Genomic DNA, 10,574 nt, shown 5'->3' with positions numbered 1-10,574 from the left:
TAAAACTTGTGTTCAAAGTGTGCTCAGAATTGGAAAAGTGCTGCTGAATTATGATGTGATGATATTGGAAAAGGGTGGTCCTGTGGTGGAGGTGATGATGGGAAATCCCTGGGGTGAAAGGGGAAGAGAATAGGGATTCTGGCTCTGGACCAGAAACTTCTGTTCCTTAGCTTGATAGTGGGACATGCTTCTGCTAGATGTGTGTAGATTTAGAGCTCTGTGTATAGAACCATGTGTACAGCTTCTGGTCCGTTGAGCAGACTAGGACAGTTGCAGTGTCTGAGTGTTGCCATATGGTATTTTTGCTAGTCAAAAGTCAACTTCAACCTCTTGATATTTTTTAAATAGCTTTTTAGTCTTTGCTTTAGGAAGATTTGTTAGTTTGGTTTTGGTGGGAAATAAATACTGCTGTTGACTGTAGTAGATTATTGCTTGCTTTTGTAGTAGAGTGTCTTGCAGAGGGTTATACTTTCTCTTCCTCTTGGGGGTGGTAAGCACAGTCTCTGCTGTTGCAGAAAACTCAGTTACTTGAATATTTGATAAAACATTTTCATCTGTTAAATTATGTACAGCTAACATTTCCTTTCTCCTCCTGTAGTCCTTGATTATGGTGTTTGCTCACTTGGTTCACTCACAACTGGAACCACTCCTAGAGTTCCTGTGTAGTCTCCCCGGACCAACTGGCAAGCCTGCCTTGGAGTTTGTAATGGCTGAATGGATGAGCCGGCAGCACTTGTTCTATGGACAATACGAAGGCAAAGTCAGGTAGGTTGTATTCATAAGCAGGATCCGTGCATTATCGTTAGCTGACTGATCATCCCATCGCAATTAAATGCATTGGGTGTGAGGGAAAGGGGAGCAGGTTCAGACTTGGATTAGTGTGTGCCAGCGTTGGACAGAATTATTTTTCTCCTGCACTGTCAGTTTGGCTCAGGAGAGCCGTGGTAATTGGAGCAGTCTCTGATCTTCCTCTAAGTGCTCCTCTTGCTGCCTGCTGTTTCTGTGCTGGAACAGGGTGACCCAAGGGGGAAGGGGGTGTCTCTGGCAAGCACAGGAGTGCTTTTGAGGTTGAGCTTCTGTGAATGGGATAAGAATAGCTTCCAGACATGAAATTGCCTTTATAGACTACTTTAGAGTTTCAGGGCATTGTAGAGGGTTTCCTAAGAGAATTTGGTGATTTCTTGTTGAGTTAATGATCTCTTAAAAGTCAATAAAAAAATCAGCTCAAACAGTTTTCTCTCCCTTTTGCTGTAGGAGCACATTTGTGTTCCAGTGGAGGCTGAGTACTATATTCCAAAGCATGAAATGCTCTCTATTAATTTAAATTTTGCTGCAGCTGCTGTCTTTGATTTTTCTGGAAATGTGAATCCTAACAGAGACCACTCCTAGGGGTCTCACCAGCTGTTAACTCATTTCTTAGTGTGTGTTGGTGTGTTATTGTTACAAGGCAGTCAAATAGCCCGTGAAATAAATAATAAGAAAAAGCATGATTAAAATGGAAGTTTATGAGTGATCATGCACAACAACAGGCAGTCTGATTTGGGGATTTGGTGGTGGTTTTGGTCACACTTGGTCTGTTTCATCCTTAAAAGCAGTGGTTTATCCCCATTTTGACAGAGCCAGATCCCCCGACACTGCTTACAGCTGCGGGAAAAAGCCAAGGCCAACACTGACAGGGAGAACAAGGTTAAACTTTGTTGGTTGGTCCTGTCTCCATATTGTCCAAGGTTAGAGCTACTTGTGTACAGATGACTTGGCAAGGCTCCACACTAAATTGAACACTGATTTGGGTTATTTTCGGTGATGCTTATCGTGCTTTAGAAAATGCTAAGTGTTTTCTGCATCCTGAAAAAAATCAGTGCCTGTTCAGAGGACCCTCTTGTTTAGAGTTAGTAAAAGGACCATGAAGATAGGTGACACCTTCTGTGTGCATCAGTCCACATCCAAGTGAGTGGCAGGTTGAAGAAGTGGCCATTTGCTCTTGACTTGCATGATGAAAGGATGGAAAATGTTGGGCAATGCGGGGGTGGCATGTAAGATCTGGGTCCAGACCAGCAGTATGGGAACTCAGAGCTATAGTGGGGGAGAGTGTGAAGTGAAAGCACGAAAACAGCGAGTTCCATGGAGCTCTGAAACTTCAGTTTGAGACTTGTGGAGAGAGGTTTAAGAGTGCCAAGCGTAAATTGGTGCCCTTAACCCGTAGTTAAAGTCATCCTCAGTATGGCTTGAAAACAGCCTGGAACTGGAGAAAGTTTGTAAGTGTGGTGTAGAAATCTGAGCAGCAGAGATGGAAGGAACACATGAAGATACCGAGGTAGCAAGCTAGAAGGTCTGAGTGTAGCTGAGGTGTGAGGGGCCAGAAGTGAAAAAGAGCGTGGAGACTGGAGAAAAGTAGAACAGATGTTCATGGTTGCAGATCAACCAAATTACTACTCTCTTGCCACTGCTTTCTTCTGAATTCCATCTTCATCTGCATGCGATGCTTCAGGAGTGTGTTTAACCTCATGGCCCTTCTGAACTGGAAAAACCTTTAATGTATGTATGCACTGTTTGGTAGTGTTTAATTCAAAGCCTGGTCAGTTTTTGGCTTGCTGTGAAGGTCAGGAGATGAGTCCAGTTTCGGATGCTGAGATAAAGCAGGAGAAATAGGAAAAATTCTGTAACGCTTGTTCTTGGCAAAAGTGTAGAAAATAAAGGGCATCTGAATGTCTGCTCTGGAGATGTGTTCCCTATTAACAGCTCACGGTGAAAGCTGGCCAGTTTAGAGACGCTCTCATCTGTGATTTTTCCTATTCCTGGCTCCCCAGCTCTGTAGCATTGTGTAAACTCCTGCAGTATGGCATCAACACAGATGACAAGCGACTTCAGGACATTAGGGTAAAGGGAGAAGAAATATTTAATATGGATGAGGGAATACGGACACGATCAAAGTCAGCCAAAAGTAAGTAATAGTTTTGCTGTTTTTAACAGGTGATGGCATTTTTTTTCCTGTTATCAGATGCTATGAAAGGCCATAAAATAGATCTGGCAGATCGCACAAAGCTGTGGGGAGGTATTTTCTACAGAAGGTGCATGTTGTTTTTTAGAGCTAATCCATACATCATGTACTTAACGTATCCATTATTTGCTTTAATTCTGCCAAAGACTGATTTGGAAGACTCCTGATGTCTCTGATTTAATATAAGTGGATGAGGGTGATTATGGGATAGGGAGTTATTCAGTGCTATTTTGCGTCATCCTGTTCCATCTAATGAGATAGAATTGATAATTTTGTGATGCCTAGTAGCTTCTCTGAGAGGAAAGCGTGTTTAGTGAATGCGGGGATTTTTTTAAAACATGGAATTTTTTTCGATGACGCAGACTTTCACAAATACCAGCAATGATTTCAACAAGGTAGAGATCACTTTTAAGGAAAGCCTGGCCAGTGTCCTGCATAAGATTTATGTTATTTTTAATTGGCTAAACTCAAAGTCATTGATTGGAGATTACTGTGTAGAGATTCACGTGTTAAACTGGAGAGAGCACTGGGCAGGTTTTTTTCTGGGGACTGAGCCCCAGAGGGGAAGACACTGGAAAGCCGCTGGCCCAGGCTGCCCAGGGGGGCTGTGGAGTCTCCTTCTCTGGAGATATTCAACCCCCGCCTGGACGCTGTCCTGTGCCCCCTGCTCTGGGTGAGCCTGCTTGGGCAGGGGGGTGGCACTGGGTGAGCTCCGGAGGGCCCTGCCAACCCCTGCCAGTCTGGGATTCTGTGTCTTCAGCTTGTGCACAACCACTTGGGGAATAAGAGGTAAGGACTGTGCTGATCCAAACCGGAGACCCATTGAGGCAGTCGGTGCTCCTGGAGCTGTCAGCTGTCATAGGCTTGGGGGGTTGCAGGTGATGCAGTAACATGTAGTAAGGGAAATAAATAGGGGAAAGCATCAGAAGTGTAAGAGGTAAGTAGTGGTCACAGAACACCTGCTACCTTATTATTCTTTGCTTAAAAAAGCCTGCCAAATAGCGCAAACCAAACAAACTCGGACGTCGTCTGGTCAGATAGAAGAATGGTAGTTGCATTTGAGCACCTGCAGAGTTAGACCTGGTGCTTCCAGTTTGTTTATTGGATAGGATCTTTACTCTTGCAGTTAAGGACAAAACCACTGCCTACCTATCCCTATGGAATAATTAGGCCTTGCAGGAGCCCTGGGGAGGGAAAGTTGGAGCTTGCAGCGTCTCACGCGTGGGAGTGCTGCACTGCTCGTTTACTTGAAAGCACTGCTAGATGTGCAACAATAATTAATGAAGTCATCTGTAACTATGATTTCATTAAGTAGACTCACAAATTAATTTAGCTGTGAAGATCGTAACTATGCCTTCCCTTCATTCAAAATATGCCAGATTTGATATTGCAGTTAAGATCTTTGGAAACTTAGCTGTGAAGGTATATGGAAGGAACATTTGGGGGTTTTTTTGTCAGTCCCTTTTCCCTCCCAACCTGGAAGTTTTTGCTCATCTGTGAGCATTTTAAATGTATGGTAAAATTAAAAAAAAAAATCCACCACCACAAAAAGGCCTGTTTTTAACAACCTTTTATTAAAAGCTGTATGAATATATATTTTTCTTATAGATCCTGAACGCTGGACAAACATTCCTTTGTTAGTAAAAATCTTAAAATTAATAATAAATGAACTCTCTAATGCGATGGAAGCAAATGCATCTAGACAGACAACTGCAGATTGGAGCCAAGGTAAAATACTGGGTTTGCTTTTCCTCTTTGCATGGCTTAAATCTACTTTGTAATCTCTTCAGAAGCATTTACAGTCGTAAGAAACTCACAGTAGTAAATAGTATACCTGTAATTACAAAGGCTTAAGTAGTGATCGAACGGGTAAAATCAGTGTTGTGTATTCTTAAAGCTGAAAATTATTTTGGGCCAGTTTGGAAGACTGGATCTGGCCATAGGCCAATCAGATCACCCTTTCTTGGTGTGTCTGGTTTCCTTTCTTCCTCCCTACTTTGGGCATCCATTCTGGCAGCTGCTTTTTGCTTAGCTCCAGTTCCTGAGTTGCTTGTTCCAAAGGGATGGCAGAGGGTGCAGGTGTTGCCCTTCATCCACCTACATGAGCAGGGATGTTTGCCTAAAAACTATACAGCCCCCTGTATAGCGATCAACAGGCTGGATCTCTTGGATTGTGCTTATTTCTAGAAATTCTTGTTTTCTAAACAGATGATTCAAATGATATGTGGGAGGATCAGGATGAGGATGAGGATGAAGATGAAGGCTTAGCAGGACAGTTCTTATCAGATATTCTTTCCACAAACAAGTATGGTAAGTAACCGCTTTAAAGTGCTTACTCAGAGTGAAAAGAGAGGAGATGACATCCTAGTCAAAGTTTTCTTTCCTTGACAGCAGCTCAACTGAGACGGCAGCAAGGGGAAGGACATTACACTGGGATTTTGAATAAGGACTTTCTTTCTGTGAGAGAGGGACATGTCTGAATAACACGATGGTTAAATAACTGCGTTTTTCACCTGAGAGTTGAAATGCTGTGTAGGCTTCATGTTGCTGTGAGGTTCATGCAGGTATTTCTTCTCAAGAGAAAATTGATGCTTAAAGGTGTAGGCGCGACCTTGTAATGGCAATGTCGTAGCAGTGGATGAGCTCGTTTGTGGAGTGACCTTGAGAAGTAATAGCTGCACAAACACGGAGCGGGTATCCTATCTCCTTTCCTCTGCTCTCCAGTTTGCATATAGTCTTAGAAGAGAGAACCTTGCAGGCAAATACAAGAAGGGAGCCTACTTACATTAGCACTGAATTGGAAATGTGTCACCCTGACATAAGATTAAGGTGTAAGATAATAGTGCACATACCAGACAAGCAGGTTTGTTTGTTATCCTGTGTATGCTCGTCTCTCCTGCGTGTTCCTTGAAACTCCCACTATGCCCCTTTTTGTTCTGGGGTGTCGTGTTTTGTAATCACCTGAACTTAAGGACGGAATATTCTGGATATAAATTTTTTTACCCAGCAGTGCTGAAACTTTCTTTTTGGATCCTTGAATTTCAACAGTGGTCTAATAGAATACTTCCTGAGGTATTTTGCTCTGTTTGATGTTAAAAACCTGCTGATTTGCCTCTGACAGATGAGGATTACTATGAAGATGATGAAGAGGACGATCCAGATGCATTAAAGGACCCTCTTTACCAAATAGATCTCCAGGTGATGCTCTAGAATGAGTTTTTTTTAAATCAGATTCCTATCATGCTTTATAAACTTAATTTTTCTATGTTGTACTTTAACAAAACTGTAAACACCAGTTACTGATTGTTGTCCTAAATGTACTCACTTCATTGAAATTACTTTGGAAAGTGTGAGTATCCCAAGAATGCCTGGAGCTATTTTTCCGTATTGGATCAATATCTATAACTGGGAAACGTGAATGAACAAAACTTTGTGAACAGAGGGGGACGAGACTTTTCTACCCATGAGCTTCACAGCTGTTTGCTGAAGTCAGAAGCAGATTGGAGGCTGAACGTGGTAGAATTCCCTACTCCACTGGGAGATGCTCCCGTCCAGCTACAGCCCCTCTATGATACTTTGCTCCTGCTTTTTGCCACCACCTGGCAGCCGTTTCTCAGCCCTTCCCCTCTGCTGCCCCTTTCCTTCTGCACTGCTTTTCTGTTCCCTGCAATCCCTTTGTCTTACGTGGTGCATGCTGAGGTTTACCTTTTGATATGTGAAAGAAATAGAATTTCCCAAGTGATGTGATGCTAACTGGGTCTTTCCGTCTTCCTTTCAGGCCTATCTCACTGACTTCCTCTGTCAGTTTGCACAGCAGCCCTGCTATGCAATGTTTTCAGACCATCTCAATGAGAACGAGAAGCGAGTGTTGCAGGCCATTGGTATATAAACCCACTCGAGAGACCATCCCGATCATATCTGAACAATATTTTCTCAGCTTATTCCACGTTTTATGATTAAACATAAAACATTTTTCAGTGTCTACCTGCTTGTTACAGGTGGATGATGGCCTCGTTGCGATGTATCGAGCCTCATCTTAACATGAATCTGCTAAGGGAAGGAATACTAAGAAAACAGCAAGGACAGAAGTCTATAGAGCTTTGCACGTTGGTCTCACCATGGCAGCACTTTCATTTTCCACAGTAACTTTCCAGGAAGTTCTTAAAGATAAAAAAAAAAAATTGTCCTTAATATTTTTAAAAGCAAACTGTCTCTACCTGTGAAGAGGCACTTAACCGAGTTTCCCACAGTGCAGTTGGACAGAGAAAGGAATTGGGTCACTTACAGATTGCTCGGATGTGTTTGAGAAATTGGAAGGTTGTTCCTCTTTGCGTTCACATAACACATACAGGGTAAATATCTTGATCTTACAGCGTGACTTCTTTTTATAAAACTATAGACTCTTTTATCAGAGATGCCTGAATGGTATGGAACCTGTTTACAGGAGTTTGGATGGGAATAAAACTGAATGCATATCTTCTTTCCTGTTGCGGATGGGGCTTTGTCGCTCACATCTGCTGTCTAGCCCCATGGGAGCAGTTCTTTACTAATGCTTTTGTGTGCACTTGCTCAAAGGAAGCTACCACTTAAATTTCTGTTCCTGTGGCATGTGGCTGCTAAAGACTTTGGTTTTATGGAACACAAGGAGCCACAATTTTTAGGGCAAAAAAAAAAATAAATCTGATTGTATTTAACATATTTGCTCCATGACAGCCACTCTGAACTACTTTGCTTCCTTCACACTCCTGTGTGTATTTTTATAGAGTGGTAAAATAACATTTGCAAATTGATTTACCCGTAAGAACAGTGTGATGTATCTCACAACACCTCTCTGCCTTTCGTTCCCCCTTGGGGAAAATGAAAATAAAACTATTAAAATGTACATTGGTATCCTTCTTATAAAACAGATTTAAAAGGAACTTGCACTTGTTTCCTGAAGTCACTTCTTTAAGACCTGTTTCTCTGTAGGAAACCTTCCGTATGTGCTGCCCAGAGGGTGTTAGGGTATTTTGCAGGAGTCATCTGGACAGAAAGGGAGTCCCGTAATGGATACATCTTCTGCTTGAAAGTAAAAGGCTGACCCGTTATAGCATTTCCTTTCTTAAGAAAGGTACTTGCTGTTCCGTCGTGGAATACTGTGTTTCGAAGTTGTATCTAAAAAACTCCAATGAGCTGGGGTAATTCTGTATCTTACTGATCTAACAGAGCATAGCTTTTCACTTTTTTACTAGGAGGGAATAATAAATTAATGTTTTAACAGACAAAGATGGCACAATTTGTTCAGCACGTCTGGGGAAAATGGTAAAATAACCCCGAATCCTAAAGCAGACCTTGCTTCCCTCTCCCACCCCACCCCTGCCTGAGAATGGGCAGAACGAGGGGGAATCCCCGCCATGCACAGAACTTGAAGGCTGATTCTGTGTGTGTCTGATAAGGTGTAAGCTCTGATCAGAAGTTTCCATGCAGCTGTGTCACAGGACCTCTCTTCCCTGGGGATTCTCTGGTGTATAAAAATACAGATTTATACTTTGTGCCATGGCCTTCTCTTCAGGGGGAATGCTGTGGTTCTGTCTTCTACCTAGACACTTAGTAAGAATTTTGTTTTGAGGCATTTGTCTGTCTCAGCTTTCCCTGAAAAGGGCCAACAAGTTAAACTAAACAGTGCAGTCTCTTGAGGATACCAAAACTAGAACTGGGTGGCTGCAGTGGTGTATCCCGGTAGCTGTACAGGAAGGCTCAAGCGAGGGCACATGGTGACCACTCCCAGCTTCCCATGCAGCGCTACAGGCTTGGGGAAGAGTGGCTGGAAAGCTGCCTGGCAGAAAAAGACCTGGGGGTACCGGTTGACAGCCGGCTGAATATGAGCCAGCAGTGTGCCCAGGTGGCCAAGAAGGCCAATGGCATCCTGGCCTGTGTCAGGAATAGTGTGACCAGCAGGACAAGGGAAGTCATCGTGCCCCTGTACTCGGTGCTGGTGAGGCCGCACCTCGAATACTGTGTTCAGTTTTGGGCCCCTCACTACAAGAAGGATGTTGCATTGCTGGAGCATGTCCAGAGGAGAGCAACCAAGCTGGTGAGGGGTCTGGAGCACAAGTCATACGAGGAACGGCTGAGGGAACTGGGGTTGTTTAGTCTGGAGAAGAGGAGGCTGAGGGGAGGAGACCTGATCGCCCTCGCCGCGTGCCTGAGCGGAGGCTGTAGGGAGGTGGGGGTCGGCCTCTTCTCCCTGGTAACAGATGATAGGACGAGGGGGAATGGTTTGAAGCTGCGCCAGGGCAGGTTTAGGTTAGATCTTAGGAAAAACTTCTTCACTGAAAGGGTTGTCAGGCTCTGGAATGGGCTGCCCAGGGAGGTGGTAGAGTCCCCATCCTTGGAGGTATTTAAAAGAAGGAGAGATGAGGTGCTTAGGGACAGGGTTTAGTGGTGGGATGGCAGGGTTAGGTTAAAGGTTGGACTCGATGATCTTAAAGGTCTTTTCCAACCAAAGCGATTCTATGATTCTATGATTCTAAGAGGTAGGACCATCTTTTTTTTTGCCCCATGCGTTGGCAGCGAGGCCAACACCCAGTCCATTTTGGAGGTAAGTGAATACCAAACATCTGGAGGCTGCTAGGTGTGATTTGGGGTGTCAGCTGTAAATGGAGCATGTTCAGGTCTGTTAGCCAGGGCTCGTGGAGAGGTTCTGGTGGGGTTCACGTGCTTTCTGGTGGGGATCGACTGCTGTGCGCCTTGGTGGTGTTTGCTTCGGCTACGTTGGATGGTGGGTTTAAACAAGATAATGAAAAATGAGAGCAGCCTAGTACTGATACCATTCCTCATCCTGAACTGAGAAATCGAAGGACTTCTTTGCAATTGCAAGGTCCCAAAAGCAGATGGGACAGTGTCTTGTGGAGTTCCTGTTGGAGCTCTTCAGTGGGTTGGTTTGAAACTGCTCTTTGATTTGCAGGTATTGATGGCTATTCCAGGAGCGTAGCTGGTGAGATGGGAACGATTCGGGGAGAAGTGGCTTTTCGGGACTGGTGCTCTGCACTCTCCCTCCTGCAGCATTGGCTCACGTGCAGCCTGAGCTGGCCGGGCACAGTGCCGCTGCATAGGAGCTGGGGTACGGTACGGAGTTTGGGACCACCCCTGGAGATGGTGCGCAGCTGTGCAGCACACTGCTGCGAGCAAAGTCATGGTGTGCGGGACGGGTTTTGGCGAGAAATACCTCTTCCCCTAGAAGGAGGCCAACCAGCCATGAGGGCGGCAGCGCGCAGGGTTTGAAGGCTCTTCTGCCTGGTCCTGCCGGCGCTCGCGCTGATCTAACTCCCCTGCCCTTACGCTTTCTCGCTGTTCTCCCTCTTCACAAAATCCTGAGCGCTCCATGCTGCATCAAGATTTTTTTCTTTTGCTGGAGGGGCGTCAGCTTTGCTGAAACAACCTTGACCCGTGCCGAGGCGACTGCATCAGGATGAAGAGTGCTGGGCTCGACGGAGATGCGCCTGAGGTCTGGTTTCGGGGTGCAGAGCCCCTGGTCGGCCACTGATGCTCGTGACGGGCACTAATGCCCCGGTAGGACATACAGGCTCCCTGCGAG

At 44.8% G+C, this 10,574-nt stretch overlaps 1 protein-coding gene across 2 annotated transcripts in view; it reads left to right on the top strand.

The window, feature by feature from the left end:
- The window catches only part of IPO9 (importin 9), a 29,824-nt gene extending 21,731 nt beyond the window's left edge, over nt 1-8,093 (top strand). The window contains exons 18-23 of one of the 2 annotated variants that reach the window (XM_035889730.1): nt 599-765; nt 2,808-2,941; nt 4,607-4,726; nt 5,207-5,308; nt 6,120-6,196; nt 6,777-8,093. In XM_035889730.1, the coding sequence (XP_035745623.1) occupies nt 599-765; nt 2,808-2,941; nt 4,607-4,726; nt 5,207-5,308; nt 6,120-6,196; nt 6,777-6,887 (711 nt within the window). In that variant the 3' untranslated portion in view covers nt 6,888-8,093. Of the gene's footprint in view, nt 1-598; nt 766-2,807; nt 2,942-4,606; nt 4,727-5,206; nt 5,309-5,389; nt 6,044-6,119; nt 6,197-6,776 lie in introns of those variants that run through there. The other variant, XM_035889729.1, reaches the window with a different exon arrangement.
- The last annotated feature ends 2,481 nt before the right edge of the window (nt 8,094-10,574 follow it).

Source organism: Egretta garzetta, unplaced genomic scaffold (genome assembly GCF_000687185.1).
Source record: "Egretta garzetta isolate BGI_Z169 unplaced genomic scaffold, ASM68718v1 scaffold202, whole genome shotgun sequence".
Taxonomy (NCBI): domain Eukaryota; kingdom Metazoa; phylum Chordata; class Aves; order Pelecaniformes; family Ardeidae; genus Egretta; species Egretta garzetta.
The sequence above is the reverse complement of the archived record's forward strand: the minus strand, read 5'-3'. Positions and strand labels throughout refer to the sequence as shown.